This window comes from Clarias gariepinus, chromosome 26 (genome assembly GCF_024256425.1).
Source record: "Clarias gariepinus isolate MV-2021 ecotype Netherlands chromosome 26, CGAR_prim_01v2, whole genome shotgun sequence".
Taxonomy (NCBI): domain Eukaryota; kingdom Metazoa; phylum Chordata; class Actinopteri; order Siluriformes; family Clariidae; genus Clarias; species Clarias gariepinus.
The window spans coordinates 4,749,555-4,771,027 of NC_071125.1; the positions used below are offsets into that span (position 1 = coordinate 4,749,555).

The 21,473-nt window shown below is 36.6% G+C and overlaps 1 protein-coding gene across 3 annotated transcripts in view; it reads left to right on the forward strand.

The window, feature by feature from the left end:
- LOC128514022 (upstream stimulatory factor 2) overlaps positions 1-12,802 on the forward strand; it is a 27,585-nt gene extending 14,783 nt beyond the window's left edge. For all 3 annotated transcript variants that reach the window (XM_053487649.1, XM_053487652.1, XM_053487651.1), the window contains 4 exons: positions 3,183-3,241; positions 6,050-6,144; positions 8,493-8,621; positions 12,395-12,802. In XM_053487649.1, the coding sequence (XP_053343624.1) occupies positions 3,183-3,241; positions 6,050-6,144; positions 8,493-8,621; positions 12,395-12,487 (376 nt within the window). In that variant the 3' untranslated portion in view covers positions 12,488-12,802. The remainder of the gene's footprint in view (positions 1-3,182; positions 3,242-6,049; positions 6,145-8,492; positions 8,622-12,394) is intronic.
- The last annotated feature ends 8,671 nt before the right edge of the window (positions 12,803-21,473 follow it).

Here is a 21,473-nt window from a genome sequence, read left to right on the forward strand (position 1 = left end):
GTTGGCGTAAATTATTCAGATTGTTTGTATTTGAGGGAACCTGCAAAATAGGGTTTAGTTAAAGTTGTACTTCAGCCAAGCAGCTTGATATGGATAAACAAAAGCCAACAAAGGGCCCATGAGACCTGTTAGAGTCTAAAAGTATTTAACATATTGCTTTAATGTTCGCAAGCATCTGTTTATTTCGTAATTTCAGATTATTTCATTTTGTACTGGAAAAGGATTGAAACAGGTTTAAGACGTAGTGGCAATGAAATCAGCACGATTCTTGAACTGTCCTTTCTGACATGATATTCTGCTAAACTCACAGTTATAGCATATAAAAAAAAAAAAATGATTTATTTTGTTTTACAAATATATAATAGATATTTTATGTTAAAAAAGAAGAAATACGAATAATTAGAAGACGATAAGAGCCATTATCCGCTCTACTGTATATCTGATCTGTTAAAAGCAAAGTCAAATTGTAGGTATAATTTTGATATAAAATAAGATTTAGATAACATTTAGGAAGGGAAATTATCATATGTGCTAATGTATCTTTGTATAAAATTTCTGGGGTGTCAAAACTTTTGTACTACTAAACTTTAACAAACACAAACACTGAGACGGTTTATAACAGAGAATGCTTTTACATGTCTGTATCTGAATAAAGTCTTACATCGGATGTCTCGTCTTCTAAATTTCTATACAAAACACACTAATGAATAGAGGACCAGTGATATTTAATGTAGGACTCGTGGTGGCTAATTATCACCTCAGTGAAAATGTCTAAACACCCACTGTCACACTGTGCTCCTGAAAGCTTGTCACACATTGTAGCCTGAAGGTTCAAACCCAGGCAACGTTGAATAAATCAATTTAGCATAAAAAAAAAAAACTCGCTAATTTTCATCAGAAAACTAAGTAAGCATTACAGAAGGGTCTGACGCCGTTACCGCCAGCTGTCTGTCTTTCATCAATCAGAAATTCATGATGAAAATTGCCCTCTTGTTATTTAAGGATAGATTATTTAAACTCCAAGCACTTTGTCTCGAGCTGGGAGGAATCCTCGTCGCTGAACCTGAACCTCTTGTTTGCACACTACGTTTGCAGAGTGGTTTATTTAAATACTACTACATCTACGCTACTTGTCGACTCCTAACATCTAAATCCTGATATTGACTCTGCATGTGAGATATTTCCACTATGTTCAGCAAGTGAGAATCGGATATGTTTGCACATTCAGTCAAGCTGACTAGAAATACTATATCCTGATGTCTTTTGTTTGTATTATACTGAAGCTAGCTGAGAACTTGGATTACTTTTTTGATGTAACGAGTAATCTAACGCGTTAGGTCCGCCATTTAAGTACTCACTTATTTAGTTAAATTTTCTATATATTTTCTATATATTATATAAGTTTAATCCGTTATTTAGCAAATTTATGTAATCCGTGAGCCAGACAGCAGTCATTCCCAATCCGTTAGTGTGTGTTTGTGTGTGAAAGTCGTCCTGCAAGCCCCCCTCGGAAAAAAAGCGGAAGAACGGAAAGAAACATGCACACAAACCCCGAGATGGGAATCAAACCCAGATCCTGGTGGTGCAAGATCACAGTGCTATTCACTAAGCCAACCGTGCCGCCCACAATTACATTATTTATATGTATTTAAGTACAGCACATAGACATACAGTACTGGGCAAAGTCTTGAGCCACCTCTGAATTCTTCATATTTAGCATTTTGCAAAGAGCCATACTTTAATTAGCTTTCATTTTCTGTCCACTCTCTGTACCTGAGCAGTTTCAGTGGAATTTTTTCTAAGACACATATTGATCTATGTATTTTTCAAGCATAAAAAAAAAAAAACATCTAACTTAACGCATGAACCAGTGAGAAACTGGTGCAGATGATGACAGATGATCATGCTGGTGATGCTGAATGCTGAGTGTTTGGAACGGACGAGAGGGGAAATGAGGTTGTTGCTGAAGATGTTACATAACAAACAATTTTTTTAATTTATGTTTAGACCCTTTGCAGACTGTCGCAGTAAAACATTTGTTCGTGTTTTTTTCTGAATTTATATAATTTTACTGAATTTAATATAAAGACAAGGTGGTGGATCAAGATTTTTGTGCAGTACTATATAAAGTATAGTGTATATTTATGAAAGTTTTTAAAGTTTCTCGCTGGTTCATGCCTAAAGTTAGATTTTTTAAATGTTTGAATGATTCATAGGTCACTTTATGATGCAACAAACAAAAAATATTCCTCTGAAACTACACAGGTAGAGAGACTGGACTGAAAATGAGAAGCAAAAGGAAGCCTGAAAAACTGTTTCCCAAGACTACATTAAAAAATCTATTCTGTCTTTAGAAGCATAAAATGAAGAAATCAGGGATGGCTCAAGACTTTTGCAGGGTATTTTTATTTTTTTGTATATAAAAATAAGCAGATAGAGTGGGCACTGTGTTTGATGTGAAAATATGATTTTAGGTGACATTTACCATCATGTCATGTACTTTCTCGTTTCTCACTTAGAGCTTGGTATTACAACCTTTGCATTTGTCTCAGGTCTGGATGTTCCCTTCTGTCGCTGATAATACTACATCAGTCTTCAGTGACATACCATCTCCTTGCCCTTTACCTTTCAAAACACAAAGCATCCCTGATATTGAAGTGTTTTTGTCCAGGTCGGAGAAAATGTGAAGTTCTTCCCCTCTACTCCGCCGGCTCGTCCTTGTTCTTGTCCTCGCCTCATTTTAATTAAAGCGTACCTGAGAGAAGATTGCATGCCGAAAACACTCGTGTCATTAGAGCGCATCCGAGCCTCGGGCGCTGCAGTTTTGCTGACAAGAAAGGGCAACGAGATATTTTCCCTCGTTTGGATGTGAATCCGTTGTCAAGGCTGCCATGCTGGTCTGCATATGGATCACTCCCTCTGATGTCTCATAAACCCCTCATATCCACCGGTGCTTTAAACTCGACACCCCTGTTGGCCCCAGAGCGGATGGTGGGCTTTTCTAAAAGCCCTCGATAAGCACCAAGCTGTGCGCGCCAGCTTGTGAATCGAGGTGAAACAGCTCAGGGCTTTGCGTTCTGCTTCCTTTCATTCCTTCAGTATAAACATGTGCTTCTGCTTGCATTTAGATGAAGAAAAGGTCATCGCTGAGTTCTTGACATCTTTTCTTGTCATTTCTGCAGGAAGATGGAAGGGCTGCGCATGCCGAGAGACGAACGCAGAAGGGCGCAACACAACGAAGGTGAGAGAGTTGGTGTGGATTTACTGTGTTTTTTGTTGTTGTTTTTATGCTAGATACACTTGGCTATAGTTTTTGGTCCATTCCACCAAATATGGTTCCAATCTGAAAAGAACAGGGGTTTAAAATTGCTTTTCTCATACAGCAATACTATGGGGCACCACTAGAGGGCAGTATGGACTGACTGTAATTTTTTTTAATGTATGTGTTTTTCTTCTTTTAGCAAAACCCTGCATTCCAGCACTGTTTACTGCATCCTTGTTGAAATCATGTCGCCATCTTAAAGGAATAGTGCTGGGTTGTTCAGTCTGATCGAGGCATAAGAGATTAGATGATTACTGATAACAGACAAGAATTTGGACACAGCTATTCCAATTTTTTCCAAGTTTTATCCATTTTCCAATAATAATGCCAATAAAAAATAAGGAACTCTTTTGTTTTGCTCAGTAATGAGTTATGATGGGGGGAAAGTAGGTATAAAATAATTCGGATTTCTAAAGGAACGTGTGTTATACACCAAGGTCATCAACTGAGCCAAGACTGAAATAAGCACACAATGGTTTTGTGTGATAATATTTCAGCAACTAATATAGATCTGAATTCAGTATATTATTTAAACTGATGAAGACATCAAAAACATAATAACTGGCAAATAACAGATGAAGAATGTGTTAAGAGTTAAAAATTAATTTGGTGTAAAATAACGTAAGGGGCGTTCAGGTCAAACCGGGACTTGTGATGAGTCGCAGTAAAACATTTGAATGGTGCAAACATGGTAAACGAGTGACATTTCCGGCCCAGGTGGCTCGGAGCCCACTACAGTCGTTTACTGTGAACTGTCAGAGAATTAAACGCCTGATCCTTTCAAATCAATAGCTAACTTGTGGACAACTTGCAGCAGAGATGCATCTGTCTGTGGTAACTGAACACACAATCATTCATCACCATATCTTGCACGTTATTTCCATATGTTTGGGCCATTAAAGTATTCCTGAGAGGCCGGCATTTTAAATGTGTAGCAGACAGTCCGATCATGGCAAAACTTTCTACTTTCCACTAGTGAAACGCTCCACTAGTAAAGCAAGTGCCTTAGTGTAACAGCGGATTATATAGAGAAATAAATGGAGTTTTTAGCTGCATAACTGTGAAAAGTCCCGGTTTGACTTGAACGCCCCTTTTAATACAAAAGAAAGTGTTGAAATTTTTATTAGCGGCTATTGAAACCATGTCGAACAGACCAGGAGTATTCCCTTAACTGTATTTTAATAGTTCAGTGAAGCTCGAGCTCGATTTTTCATTTTTTATTTTCTAACCCTTGTTGCTCTCATGAAAGCTTGTGTCAACATGTACACTTTACGAACCAGTGAACATGAAGCTGAAGAACAATTACATCAATACATCTAGACATTATCCTTTTTTTTCTAGGAAACTGTATCTACATGAAGGTGGATTTCTGTAAATGTGTTTATTATTATTTTTCGAAAGAAGAAAATCCAGCTCACATAGTCCTTCTTTCTAATAACGCATGTCTACTCTTCGAGAGTCTTTCCTCGTGGGTCTTTCCAGGCCACATCGCCTTCTCCTCAATGGATTGCACTGAGTTTAAAAACCTTTTCGGGGCCAGTTTTGCACAATTGCTGTCATTTATCACGATAAAGATTCCCATCACGTACGTGATGCTGCAAAAGAAAAGTGCGACAATTTGTGTTAATGCCTTGGACGCTGGTGGACCAGCATCACCTAGAATCAGTCCACTTGTGTCTGTTGTTTTTTCTTTTTCTTTGTTGCTTTTTTTCCTCCATTTGATATAATGTCATCGCTAGTTAGCAAGTTGATATGACTTTGTACAAAGCTCAAAGGAAACTGATCAAATAATTTGTCAGAAAAACACTTTAGATACATTGCTCAGAAGGTTAAATGTGTTTTGACTGGAAACATACTAAAAGCTTCCTGTTTATGCTAGAAGTAGTCACCTGAATGACCTACACAGGGTACTTTTTCCTATGCGTAGATCACTTGACCTTAAGCCCTAACCCTAACCCCTAACCTTTTCTAACTAAAGGTATTATAACAAATGACAAGCAATGGAACAATTGACATATGTGTATTGGTATATGTGTTAAAACCCATAAGGAATGTGTACTATAGTGTACTATGGTAAACTACAGTTCCTAGGGTCCTAGTACCATAGATACATCAGACATTAGAATGGTAGGCACTGTAGAACTTTATAGAACACCAGGGTAGGTACTGTGGCACTTCAGTGGGCACTGTGGTAGTACTATTGTGTGTACTTTAATACTTTGGTGAATACCATGGTACAGGTACTTATTGGCTACCAAAGTTCAGCAGGTATCTAATATGGTATGTTTATACACGCTGTACAGTATGTATCATATTAGATATTTTAGTATGTACTACTGGTCTGCTAGACAGACAGTACCATATTAGATACCTTCTAAACCTTTATGGCCTGTGAGGTACCCTGCAGGGGTATTGACTAAAGTATTCTGTATCAGCCTTACCAGAAGCAATGGCATTAAAGAGGTTAATGTATGTAAATAAATCCATTATGGGACATATAGTATGTTCGACAGCATCCTGGTACATGTTCCATAGTACCAAACTACAGTACATGTACCCTTGTAGTTAAGTATTGATGCCATATTGGTAGAACCATGTACCATATTGTAGTACATGTACTGCATCATCAAATTTAAAGATAAAAAGGTAAAAATTTCTTATGAGCAACTATACTGAAACACATTGCCAGTTCATCCTTACACCTGTTCTGAATTTTCCATTACTCAGTGGAGCGACGTAGACGAGACAAGATCAACAACTGGATCGTGACACTGTCTAAAATCATCCCAGACTGCAACGTGGACAGCACTAAAACCGGAGGGGTGAGGAGCTTCTGTTGTTTCTGTCATTCTAACAGCTTGAGCTCCGAACCAGTGCAATACCAAATATCTACATGCTTTTTTCCCACATGAATTTACCTAACATGTAAGGGCACTCTGGCTTACTGCAATATCTTTTAGTAAATATTGACCTTGAACTGCGTCCAGTTCTTCAGTGACATCATGTGGAGTTGCTGATGTGGTTTTTGGACACAGTGTGACTCGATGTGTCATTCATAATAAACACCCTGTAGATGAGCAGTTATGCGGCTGTTCGTGTTGTAACAGGGTAACTTTGTTTGAGGGATAAGAAGATTCCCAATTTGTTATGAAAGTGTGTGTATAAAAAAAAAAAGATCAGTTAATAATATCATTTGGAGGAAATATGTAACCGATTTGGGATTTGAACTTTTTGTGCCTAGATGGATATTTAGGACAATGTAAGACAATTAATTCCTAGACTATTTGTTTTGTTTATTTCTGTAAGATAAAATATAAAATAATAATAATAATTATAATAATATTATTATTAATAATAATAATAATAATAATTAAAAAAACAACGTAAACTTGCTTCGTTTGGCTTTCCACTGACACAATCACCTTTTGAACGGCTCCTGAACGTGCGCGCAATTTAGGGGCGTGCGCAACATGGTATGCCAAAAATGCATTTGCATTCCCGAGGAAAATTCTTAAGGTGAGGTCGTTCGTATGACAAGGTACCATTGTACTTTTATTTAAAATAAAATCCGTTTTAAGTATGTGTTAATCAATTCATTGCGAGATCTTGCAATGAATTTACTCTTTTTTCCCTTTTATTTTATTTTTTTATATGTATTTTTTTTACTTTTATGTCTCTTTAGGGCACTCAGTAAAATAGACCACCACTGATAATTTAAAAAATTTGCACATTGGCATCATCCAGATTAATTTCTCAAAGATTTTCTCTAACTGCAGCTGTTACCAAATATTCTACTTACAAGGCCAATCTTAGGTGCAAATATATCCACTGTGTTTTTTATTTATTTATTTTTTTATTTACTGAGCTTAAAGAAAGGAACATTATGGGGAAGTTGGGATCAGAGCACAGGATCATCCATAATACATACCGTATGGAACAGATAGGGTTAAGGGTCTTGCTCAAGAGTCCAACAGTGGCAGCATGATCCCATAACCTCCTCATAGCCAACAGAACCCGATATAAACTATTGTTTCTATAGTAACTGAATATGAATGGATCCAAGTGGAATAATAATAATTCATATTAATGCTATGTTATGTTATTTAACAAACACTGTATACTTACTGATATGGTGTTAATACAGACAAGTCCAAACATTTTGGAACAAATATATGTTTTTTTTCCCAGCAATTAAAGAACAGCAATATTGACAGCATTGGGCCTCTGTACACCACCACATTACATTTGAAATGAAACACTGAAAACCTTCAAGAGGTTTGACAAAAGTGTTGCATTAACTGTTCAGGAATTACAGCCATTTTAATACAGACACACAACCATTTTTGGTGGCTCATCAATAATGAAACAAATGTCTGACAAGCAGTTGCATAGCTAGATGTGGCCTGTTCTCTCATAAAAAAAAGAACAGAGTCGAGGTGATGGAAAGAATATTTATAGTTGCTATAATATTAGTGAAAACAAATATAGAGACTCTTCGGTGAAGTTCGAACCAGTGAGTTCCCTTCAAAGAAACTAAAAATTTGACTATATAATGTCTGACAATATTCAAGGATTTTGTAACATATGTATGCTCTGAAGTATATATTATTTACACTCGGGCATTATACAGGTCGTCCCCAACCTACGAAGGAGTTTCGTTCGGCAAGGAAAAGTCACATGTTGAAAAAAAAAAAAAACTTGTACCCTCTCAACTGTAATATTGTGATAACTTCACTGAGATGACAAAAAAAAAAAAAAAAAAAAAAAAACTAGAGATTCCTGATAATGCTGAATACAAAAAATCAGATTGGCTATTATGTTTATTAATCTTCATTCAGGAGCCTTCAGTCTAAATTGTGAAAACCTTAGCGAAAGCCTCTAGTGTTTAATAATCACATTGGCTGAATTCCTTCTCACTCTCCTGAGGAGTGAAACACTTTCGTTCGAGGTGTTATTGGAAAATAAGGAACTTCAGGGTGGTAACAGTAACTATGTTTTGTGTTAGGCCGCATGACTTGTGGATTATTTTAATACAACATATACAAATATTTGTAAAGAAAACCTAAAATAAGTTTAAAGTTTGACGGATGTACAGTAGTTTTTTTAGAAATAACAGATTTTTATGTTTATATGTTTACTTCCTTTCATATTTACTCACTTTCTGTCTCAGAGTAAAGGAGGCATCCTGTCCAAGGCCTGCGATTACATCCAGGAGCTGCGTCAGAGCAACCACAGTCTCTTTGAGAGTCTTCACGAAATGAAGAGAGTCCAGATGGACAACGAGATCCTCCGACAGCAGGTAAGCCCACCTGCCACAAGCTCAGCCCTGCCAACAAAGCTGCCTCGCCAAGATCATGACATTTTAAGGAAGAAATACTTAAAGAAAGCAATATAATAGACTACAACACAAGGCATAACGAGCAATATCCAGAAATAGAGCAAGGCATGCATGAAGTGTTAGGTAGGATAATTAATCTCACGAGGGTGGATCTCTTCTAGGTCTGTGATAATTACACTACTTCACTGAACATCATCTCAATGCGTCATGTATTATTATAGTTGTTTTTAGTTGCAGTGTGACCAGGGTAATGAGGTCACGCCAGTCCAAAAAACATCCAGGGATTAAAATGCCATCTGGGAAGTTGGAGCATGCAGCTTTGCAACTTACTTTTTAAAGGAATAGTTGTGTGAAAATTTTAATTGCTGCCATTTCTTTGTTTGTTTAAATCTAATTCTCCCAAGTAGATGTTTTGCCGTTTGCTTCTTTAGTTTTGCATTATTATTCCGATAAATGCATGACTATATTTTAATTATGTAAACCCACCCATGCTGCTTTTTTAATCGCAAAAAGGATTTCTTGAAAGTATGTGTGTGTGTGTTTGTGTGTTACTTAAAAAGCTGGAATCAATTTGAGGCTGACATTTTACCAAAAAGTTTAACTTTTCTTCAAAATGTTAACATCATACTATATAAGGAAACAGTTTAACCTGTTTTAGTTGATTGAATACTTTTAAACCTCTTGGAAAAAAAAAAAGTGTGAATTAGATTTTTTTATGCATTTATGGAATGAGAAATATGCCATTACAATCTTAATATTAAAACAGAGGAATCAGACGTTTTTGTACCTTTCATTGTTCTTAAATTTAATGCGCGCGTATAAATTCAAATAAAGGCATAGAAGTCAGATTTATACACTTTAAATCAAATTGTATTTGCATTTTTCTCATTCCATAGGCATTACTTAGTAATACCCATTTAGCCGGCCGTACTGAATTCGCCTCCTTTTTTACTGGCAAGTACATTGGTTTCGAAGGAAATATGTTAAAAGGTAATGACTTTCCATTATAGACCACTTTATTCTTCACTATATGTTCAGGTTAGCATAATTATTGTTATCCTAAGTCACATAACCACTAGCTCTTGAACTTTTTCATTCATGCACCGCTTTCTACAGCCTGCCTAGGTTTAGGAACTCCTGACCTTCCTGAAAAGCATCGATTTTGATGTTTAATCAATGCACAAAATAATGGCGAAAAATTGAAATGGTCATAATAGTATCGAAGAAATCCACAATGTACTGTAATACTGTAAATTAATTATTAGTGCAAACATACACAAGCTCCGAGACATTTTTATCAACAGTCGGGGAAATAGATGCGAGTATTTACAGTGACGTTAAAATATTTTTTGCATCGAGTTTAATTGCACGTGACACAGTAACATACTGGATCTCTATATTCAGAAGAACACTCAAAGACTAACAAACTCGATTAAGAGAGAACACAACATTGTGGCATCACACGACATTAAGCACTGCAACAGTGTGTTAAAAAAAACCGCAACAGTCAGGCCCTGGAGGAGCCGTGAAACAGCAAGAATGTCTGAGGGTGGCGAGAAAACTTGGGCCATGCAGAAAAACATTTTAAGAGAGAGAGAGGAAAAAGAGTTTAAATTGTGTGATTGAAAAGTCCAACAGAATGGATGACTCACTGGTCCTGAGGGTGGATTCTATGGTTAGCTCAGTGCACGCTTGTGTGTGTGTGTGTGTGTGTGTGTGTGTGTGTGTGTGTGTGTGTGTGTGTGTGTGTATGTAATCCTACCAACCAATAGCCACAATAATATGAATCCATGTTAATGTGAGTGCTGCTCCTGCCTTTCTGCTGTGGTTGGATGCATAACCCGTTAACAAGCTATGTAATAATCATTATCAAACAAATTAATCAAACGAAACCCACAAACATTCAAATAGTTTGTTTAAGATTGTTGAATGCATTATTTGTTTTATTTCCAACATTACAAAGTTTTGCCAGGCAGTCCGAACACCACAAGAATCATTTGCGCTGCTTTTATAATTTGTGCTGCCTTGTCAAAAAATGCTACCATACCACAAATTGATAGCAGTGCCATTATTTATCAGAGTCTTTAAGAATGTGTTTAGATATCTGAAAACATAATTTGGATCGATACTCTAAGGTAGTGACGAGGGATTCATCACTATGAGCCTGAGAACAAACGGAAGAGTATGGAACAGAAAACGGCCAAGAAAAAAAAAACACGTCAACCAATAGCTGCAAAATTGATGCATACAGTTTTCTGGGATTCTAAGGGGCCAGAATTGGAACCTTATAAGGAGAAAATGTTCTGCAATTAACAGGGCTCATTAAAGTTAGATGCTTATTGAAAAGCTAAAGCCTAAACTTCGGATTAAACGCAGAGGACTTCTATCCAAGGGCGTTGTAATCTTATCTGACGATGTACGTCTACCCACTTCTGCCCACACCATCGACAATTTTGGTCCTCCCTATGGTCCAGATCTTGCTCCACTGGTCTTTCACCTGTTTGCTTCCCTGAAAGCATGCCTACTTCTAATGAACAGGTGAAGACAGTGGTGCATTCGTGAATCGCAATTTTTAAATTCGGGAATGAGGAAACAAAAATCTTGTTCACTGATGGACCAAAGTGTATTGATAAGCAAAGAGATTATGTCAAGTAATTATGTATTTGTCTTTTCCTAAAATTTAATAGTGCAGATAATTTTTGGCTCATCTTTATACTACATACTGTATATACTATAACATACTATATAAATGGAGCATATTTTGATAATTTATTATAACATTTATTGAAGATTTTTTGATAGACAAATATTTCACTCAAATGATGCTCCCAGGCAATAATAAAAAAAAAATTAATGAAATAATACCCAAGCTTGTGGGTCTGAACATATGCAGAAATGTTCTCACTCACTCATCGCCATACCGCTTTGTCCTGTATTTAGGGTCACGGGGGCCTGGAGCCTATCCCAGGAGGCTTAGGGCACGAGGCAGGGTATACCCTGGACAGGGTCCCAATCGCTCGCAGGGCACACATACATACACACACTCACACACCCATTTACACACTATAGGCAATTTGGGAAAGCCAATCAGGTACCCGGAGTAAACCCACCAAGCACGGGGAGAACATGCAAACTCCATGCACACAGAGACGGGAATTGATCCTGGCCGGGAATCGAACCCGGATCCTGGAGGTGCAAGGCAACAGTGGTACACTGGCCCGTGGAAATGTTAAGTTGCAAAAAAATTATAGGTCGCCTTGATCGGCAGAACAAAAGGCATAACTGTAATATGTTCCTTCTTCCTCATTTTTGTGCTAGTCAAGCTAACAAAGAGTTTTTCACTGGCCTCTAAGGTAAAAAATAAAATAAAATAAAAAATAGTTGAATATCATAGTAGTTAACAAACTATTTGTTACGGTCGAAATCATCAAACGATAGAACAAATTGAAACATTGTCCGCAAGTTAAGCTGATATGCAGGGCAATGTGCTAGCAGAAAGATGTGCTAACTTTGCCAAGGAAAGCGCTTTAAAAGCGCTTTAAAGAAGGGTTGTCTGATGAAGGAAATATCAGCTAGCCTCTTTCAAGCTTAACATTTTTACTGGCAACTATATGACCTTATACTATGCCCATGGCTGAACATAAGGAAAGCTAGTAGTATTTTATTTTTCGCACAGTGTTTTGCAGTGGCTAGCTACAAAAATCAGCAAAGTAATGCATACCTTTCTTTTTCAGGTGGAGGAGCTGAAGAACGAGAACGCTTTGCTCCGAGCTGAACTACAGCAGTGTCGAGCTGCCTCAGACGTCACAGACAAGCCCTCGCACTGAGCCTAAGGAGAGAAACGCCTTAGATTTGTCTTTAGCAAATGAAGGACTTTTTTTTTTGTATTTTTTGTATTTCGGATTTTTAACTTGATGGATTTTCGCATATTAACACGGACTGAATGAGGAACAGGACGGTGTTCCAGAGCGACGTTTTTACAAAGCGAAAAGCGCGTCATGCTAAATATAGCAGAAGTGCTGTAGACTGAGCAGTAGAGCTGTAGAACCCGAACCCCTGCTTTAGTTCTTTTTATTTTTGTCTATTTATTAAGCTTGACTGTGAAACCTTTTTACCTGTTAAAGCTTTTTTTTTTTTTTTTTTTAGAACTTTGGTCCATTTTTTGCATTTTGTTATCTATACCTGTGTTGGCAATAGTGTTGGGGGACGTTACTTTTTAAAGCAACTAATTACATTACAAAATTACTGTCAGTAAAAAGTAATTCGTTACATTACAGCGTTACTTTTTGATTAAAGCAACTAGTTCGAGTACTTTTTTTCATTGCAGATAATGAAAACTCCTTTGTAATTCCTCATGCATGTTGTTTTAGTCAAGACCTTAATGATTATTCTACCATAATCACTTCGGGCAATAATCTGTTAATAACTAATACCCCTATCTCACCTACGCCGTTTCATTCGGTGGCCGTAAGTACGGTTCATCATGATTCACTGCGAGTTTTGCCGTTGTGATTAGGTTTCCATCTTTCCGCGCATCGGTCCTCGCATAGTCAAACCACATAGGTGGGATAGGGGTATACCAGCAGGAATAACAGAGGAGGGCGGGACTTGTAGGATGACTTTCATGCACGCACGCACACACACACACACACTAATGGATTGGGAATGACTGCTGTCTTGGATTACATGGATTGTCTGAATAACGGATTACATTTTTAAAAATATAACTAAATAACTGAGTACCTAAATGGCCGACCTAACACGTTAGATTACTTGTTACTTTAAAAAAACTAATCCAAGTACTCTAACGCGTTACTTTGTTACTTTGTACATTGTAACGCGTTACACCCAATACTGGTTAGCAATACTTAGACGTAATTTATTCGGGAAATGTTACTAACTGTGATTATATATTATTAGAACGCCAGTACCCCTGGATTTATGTCCATCCAAAGAAAAAGTCACCAACTTTTCAACTTCATCTCTGTCGACTGCATTTATAACATACAGTATGTGTGATGATCTGAACCATGAATTTCAGTTGTAATAAAAGTTTAATTTTTAAAAGTTTTTTTTTTTTAATTAATAGTATAGATGGTGTCAGGCGTTACACTCCTTCAGTGTTCACGGGAACGACTGCAGTGGACTCTGAGACACCTCACCCGGGATCGTCGTTCATTAAAGTATGGCCTTCTTTAAAATGTTATTTACCATTTAAATGTTTCACTGTGGCAAAGTGTCTCATAAACATACTGTGCTTAAAGACTTCTGTAAATGTCAATCGGTTTTACTTCTTTATTCGAAATTTCACCACAAGTCCTTTTAAGTTACCCAGCTTTTCTTTACCAGAAGAAACCTAGTCACACCTGCAAAAGGAAATGTTAAATCCAGAAATACCTGTATAACACGCACTGGACTCAGGAGAAAGTTTATAAATCCTTTGTTAATCAAGATGTCATTTACAGTATTAATAATACCAGGCAAAACCCACCACCCAAAAATGGAAAATCAAGCAAAATGTCAATAAACAGGCAACAAACAACATAACCTGAGAGTAGCACAATGAACAAAAAGTCTAGGCGTTTACAAGATTCATCAATTACACAACTACAGAAACGGCAATAACATGTACAGAACATGATCCTGGGGTCAAAGGTCATAGAAGGTACAACTGAGGAGAGTGTGACATCTGCTGGCAGGGAGGAATAGCGTCCTGAGTTTTTTTTTTTTTTCTTTGACTGAAGAATTTGTTAAAGCATTTATTTATAAAATTCTCCACATTCCATTAGAGTAGCATTAAAAAGAAATAAAAGTTCTAATTTGGAGTAATTTCTGTTCTTTTATCAGAACCTGGGGAAATATCTGGACGCTTTAGGTTCTTTAGTTATCACACGTATCATACAATGCAGTAGAGAGAGAGAGAGAGAGAGAGATCAGGTTGAATCCTACAGTACTTGAAGAATTTCTTTAATAAAATCTCGGTGGACAAAGAACAAGAGCAAAAAAACAAAACAAATGTAATGAATTCCTCAGGGACTTTAGAAGTAAATTTTCCTTTTCACATAAAGCAAAAAACACCCGCACATAGCCATCTGAAAGGGCATGGTGGTGATGGATAATGAGCCATGTGTAATGAAACTCACTCTCACACCATAATGGGCTAAACTGGCTGATTTGTCGCTAAAAGCTTGCACGTTTCACAAGTATGAAAACGCAGTTTACAACTGAGGGATCTGTTACATTTCTTTACGCCGACGAGCCTTCAGGCAATCTGGCTGCGGTTAGAGCCCTTTCTTTTTATTTAGTCATTTTACTTCTGCAGTATCAGCGAAAGCAGCTTTTTACACATGCTGAGAAGCTTAAAGGAACAGTTTGGCCAAAAATAGTTTTCTTTACTCTCTTCATTCATTTTCTAGAATTGTACATTGGAAGTGATTTAGATGATAATATTGTTCTAGTCGATTTGCATATTTAATTTTTTTTCAATACAGCCTATTGTATTATTTTATCAAACTGTTTATGCACAAATTGTATTACTGATTCGATCTGATTTTTTGTTTTTGTTAAGAATCTGTCTTTTGAAGATTATGCATGCAGTTTGCATGATGGTAAGCTTGAGGCTATAAGCTTTCATTACTTGTTATCGACATTCGCCTTAGAACAGTAGTGCGAAAATGAAAGACGCAAACATCATACATAATAAAAAGATCATGGCTGACTGTACTTTTTGTGGTAAGTGCAAGTATAATAATAATAATAATAAAAATATTAATAATAATAATCCAATTATTAGGATATGTTTTAATGTAAAATATCAATCAAGCTAACAACAAAAATTTATAATAAGGACTTTTATATAAGGAGTTATTAAAATAAATCAATCAATTAATCAGTCACTGAGTTGCTGATTGAGGTCTAAGAGTTAATATAATTATCTACATATCATTATTTACATAAGGGATGGGGGGTCGTTACTACCCAGTAATCAAAACCAGTCAGTACAACCCATGTCTAAATATCATATCATTATAATGATAACACTTACTAACTGTTATAAATGATAATAAAGTGACTCACAGTCTTGATTCAATGTAACAGACAAACCAAGGATAACATTCCTGGCAGCATAATGTTATAGTGGTTAGCACTGTGGCCTCACCCCTCCAGGGTCGAGGTTTCTGTTCCCTTCTTGGAGATGTGTGTGAGTTTGAATTTCCTCTTATGTCAAAGACATACAGGTTAGGCTTATTCGCGTTTCCAGTTTAAGTATGTGAGTGAACGTGTTCTTGTGCCATGCGATGGACTGGCAGCCTGTCCAAGGTTTACCCCTCCTTGTGCCTTAAGTCTAGTCCCCTGACATAGGCTCCATGCTTCTCGTGACCCTGTACAAGATAAGCAGTAAGAATGGGTGTAAGAGACAGAATAATATTCCCCTTGTGTGAGACTTGGTTGCGTCCAACGATCCTCTGAATGTGAGCAGGAACTGAAGGCGCAAGCAACAGCAAGTGTGTAGCCAATGAAAAAAACAACAGTTTTAAGTATATAAAAGCACACCAATGTCTTCACAACAACAAGATGTAGGCTATTTACTAAAACCGGAACAACAATTCGTTCTTTACCTGATCCTTTATTAAAGTCTTATTGAACGCGAAGCTTGTTTTGGGAATTCAATTCCATCCTACTGACACCCAGACATTTATTCACAAGTCATGTTTTTGGGACTATACAGTAGAGAACCCAAATGAAACCCACACAAGTATGTGAAAGCAGTTACTATTGCCAGATCACAGTTCCAGGGTTCCTGACTGAATCCTGAGTTTACTATAAGTAAGGTAAGTAAACTCAGGATTCAGTCAGGAACCCTGGAACTGTGATCTGGCAATAGTAACTGCTTTGACACCTAATTTGACCCAATAAAGTTAATATGCCTTTAATAATAAACATTTAGTTTCAAAATAAAAAAAAAACGTTAAGCTAATATAGATCTTAATTAAACATAACTCATGGTGAGTCTATTTATTTAAATTTAAGACTAGAATTGCTGAGTTATTACGAAGTAATGGACAAATATTAGCCTCAAACACTGGATCAATTTGGGTTTGATAACACCTTTCTGATCTAATCTTGACTGTCAGTTTCCTTTCAGGTAGCTCAGACAGGATTACGCGTTCCATCCTAAGCTCATCATTAGCCGAAAAAAATTCATTTCAGATATCAGGAAAATCTCAGCTTGAATATGTCTATTGTATCAGCGCTAAAATCAGTTAATCAGAATTAGCTCGTAGGTACGTATTATTTCTAGGTTTAGCTCCTGCATTTGTATTTGTATTTGCATTACATTGGCAGACTTCCAAGTAGAACATAATCCGATCCAAGCCCAGAGCTGAGCAGGGCTGCGATTTAAACTTACAATCTACTGAATTGTGATGTTAACTTATTAATTTATGCTGAACAAGCCTGTCAAAGTCTGAAAAACATAGTGGAAATTATTTTACAAAACATCCCGTATATGATTACGATTTCTTTGTCAAAGTCATCTTTCCCACTTATGATGATTTCGAGTTAACACACTGCGAGTTATGCATGTCTGTGTTTCATTATGTTAATTTCCCTTATGTATGAAGACTGCTGGGACACCCTGTATATTGCCTGCTTTGTTTTTGTCTGTTCTACAAGAAGCTTTTTTTTTTTTTTTTTGAATCTCCTGCACTAGTGTCCTTGAAGCAAGCAATAATAAAGCGATAAAACAAAACTTTACAATAAAAAGCACGGAGACGTTTATGTGTTTAGGGCAGTTATAACTGTGGGAAACAGCTGTTTTAATAAAATATGCTTTGTAGGTCTCAGAGTATCTCATTAAAGTAATTATGTTAGGTGCCTTCTGGGCTCAGTTATGTCAGCTGAGTCCCTCATCTACCAACCGTTCACTTGAGCCATCGAGCTGATAAAGTAACAGAACAACCTTTAAAGGACTTCACTGCAAAATTCACCTGAATGTAGGTAAATTCAGTGAAGAATTATTTTTATTAGATATCTTATATCCGAGTATTTCTTTTACTCATTTTAAACTCGAATCTTATTGTTTGTTATTTTAAACATTGCTGTATTTTTTTAAAAAATAAGCTGAGAGTAAAAACTGCCTTTATTCCCCTGTTACACTAATGCTCCTATCTCAGCGTTTCACTAGTGCTTGGATACTATCATGGTAGAGAAGATTTTCTCAGTAAGGCAGGACATTGATCAAGACTCCCTTCTTCATGTCTGAAAAGCTGGTCTACTAAGAACTCCTTAAATGGCCCAAACATGTGGAAGGGTCTTGAAGTGAGGTCAGGTGGTGTGGCAATAATCCCAAGCCAATGTTCCTGTAACATGCAAGTGGTGTTAGTGACCGATTATGTGTACACTTCCTACAGACGTATGCGTCTCTTTATTAAATTGGCAACAACTTATCTCTTGATTTTCAAGGACCAGCCATTCTACTCTCTAAATGTTCATGGGAATTCAATTCAATTTTATTTGTATAGTGCTTTTAACAATTGCCGTTGTCCCAAAGCAGCTTTACACAAGCAAAAGAATTATTTAAGTTTGTATGGAATTTGAATGTGTATGAATCAAAATGGTCAGATAGTCCCTGGTGAGCAAGCCGATAGCGACAGTGGCAAGGAAAAACTCCCTGAGATGGTACAGTAGTAGGAAGAAACCTTGAGAGGAACCAGACTCAACAGGGAACCTATCCCCATTTGGGTGAAACAGAGAGCAGGAATTTATATGTATTCATACTGTGTGTTAGTTGGCAGGCAGTTCAGCACAACAGTTGATGTTAATTCATGTTAATATGGAGTCCAGTTGGTTATTGAAAACTCAGGTAGACTTGTATGAACTATCGAACTGTCAAGTCTTTAAAGAAACAGTTGCCAACACCAGTCGAGGCCAGAACCGTCTTCTAGGTAGCGAGAACCATCACCAGACATGAGACGCATCCCAAAGAGACACATGGGGCATCCATGCGACGAGATCTCCAATCAGAAGCGGGGCACCAGGATGGGTCAGACAGGTCCGGAGGGCAGAGGGAATACCATGTGTAGCTCGACAGAGAGAGGGAAAGAGAGAGAGGGAAGAGAAAGAGCGGGAGAGAGAGCAGAAGAGGAGAGATAACAGTTAGGAATGACTGCCAACATTGGCCAGGATTGTCATTGACAGATGTACAGACGTCTTTCAAATCTTTGCACCATTTAAATGTTTTACTGCGGCTAAAAGTCTCATTACCGTACTGTTCTGCACTTAAAGTCATTTGTAAATGTCAATCACATTTTCGCCGTTTTCATTATAAGTTCCATTTTCATTATAAGTCCCATTTTGACTTGAACACCCCTTGTAGAAATTTTATACTAAGAAATATTACACAACAGCTTTGTTCAAGATATGTTCATTTGCTAAAACATTTAATTATTATTCATTTATAAATAAATAATTATAAATAATAATCTATTCTCAAGAGTTCTCAAATAAATCATTTGCACCATATGTACCATGGCATTTCAGTGATTGCACCTCCAAGCCATGTTACAGCACACTAGATGTCCCTGAAGGCAGCATGCACAGTACATGATCTTGGTACATGTACACGGTCTTGGTGATGCACAGGGACGGCCTTTTTACCGTCAGATTTATTGACAATCTCCTTATAGTGCTGGAATTACTGCGGGAACTTTTTTTTCTTCCATTGTTATTAAAACACCACATCTTTGTATTAGCGAACGCTATTTACTGCCATCGCCTTTTCCTCAAGAGATACCTTATAGATTGTGGCTCTGCTCATAAATTATCTTTACACACTGCCGGAGGAAGAGGCTTGTTTATAATAAACGCTAAATGAAACGACATCAGGGAGAATTACACAGTCTCGACGCAGCTCGTTGCAGCTAAAACAGTTCAGTCTGATACGACGTTAGAGGGTCTGAATAGACGGAGCACGACTTCTGGGTGTCATAAATCTGCTCTGTCATGTCTCAGCTCATTGTTCAGCTCATGCACCTGTCTAAGCTGTCTTTTCTAGTCTCTGCTGCTTTTTTTTTTTTACCCCTGCTTTATTCAACACCATCTCACTTTCACGTTCCTTCATGAGGATTGTGTGCCGTGTTTTTCCACTGTCCCGTCTGTCAGACACCAGTCAGACAGACTATCACACATAGAGAGACATATTTAGGCGTCTATGTGTCCCTTGGTCTGTTTGACTGATCTCTGAACCCATGTTAGGCCTTTAAACTGTTTGTAAGTGTTTACCGCCGCAGGATTACCACAACTACACGGCCTTCAGCTAGGGACCATAGTGTGTCCTTTTAAACACTACAACTACGTGTTAAAAGAAATTCACAAACTTACGAAGCTTCCTGTTATGGTAGTTATTTACTCTTAATAAACTGCAGTTATTTTTTATAAGCAATAATTGAGATGGTTTCATTTAATGCACAAGTAAAACTAGTTATAAAAAGTATATATATACACTTGACATATTCTGATTGAGGGTACTTAATGCTAACTGGTGCTTGCAACATGTGAAAGCCATGCATAAGCTAGCTAACAAGCATGCTATATTGTACAGTTTAGCTAGCTAGTATGTAGCCATTAAGCTTTTTATATCACAATGCAAAGACATAGTGACAATGAAAACAGAATGACCTCATCAAGAATGGTAACCTTTTTTTTCAGATGTGTTGGGAGATTCCCGAAATAAATACATTATGCCACTGAAATTAAACATGTATTATGCTCAAATGTAGCACTGACTGCAAACTGAACTTCCATGTGTTTCTCCATATTGGGAAATGTCAATACTATATTAATCACTAAAGGCTAACTTTAGTAAACTAAATGTGCATAAGAATGAGCTTCTAATAACCAAGATAAGCTCACGGCCCCATACTAAGGTCAGAATAAATGCTCAGCTACATGCTGAGGATGATAATTGTTTAGTCTACTCTATTTTCCCAAAGAACTTTCCTCTGCTTCTACAGTAGCATTTATAGCAGATGCCTATAGGAACAAAAGCTGACCATATATATATATATATATATATATATATATATATATATATATATATATATATATATATATATATATATATATAATTTTTTCCAGACAGTCAACTCCAACAGTCCTCAATAAATAAGTGCTTTTCCCGAAATTTCTTTTCAGAATAAGCAAGGGAGTACAGATGTTTTATAAATCATATTTCAGATGGAGCTTTCACACCTATTAGACTGGTTGCCAAGTCTGAATCTGACAGAAATGTGATGCTTTTCTTTTCTTTTATTTGTTATTTAATTTAGTTTGTTTTCTGCCTGCAATTAAATAAAGCAAAAGGCAAAGAAAATGTTGACTGAAGGAACCATAGCTTCAAATGTAAATGGAAAGCTCAGCCTTTCATCGGTCAAAAATACAATAAAATAATAATAATAATAATAATAATAATAATAATAATAATAATAATAAATCGAAGGCAGGGAGACATCAGAAAAATATATAAATCACCAGAGCACAATTATTTATATATTTGTATACATATATACAATACATACTATTTTTCCTTAAGTGTGTATAATTTTTTTGGCTGATATATAATAGTTTAAATACATAAACAAATAATGGAAGACAATGGACATCTATTTTCTTTTTTACTTATTTATTTATTTATTTATTTTAATTAATCTGTCTAAATCTCCAGAACATTTTTTTTTTTGCACTTTTAGGCTTAGTTTGATCTCGTTGTTCAGTTTATCAGTTTGCATTTACTGTAAGAAAAAAAATCTCCCT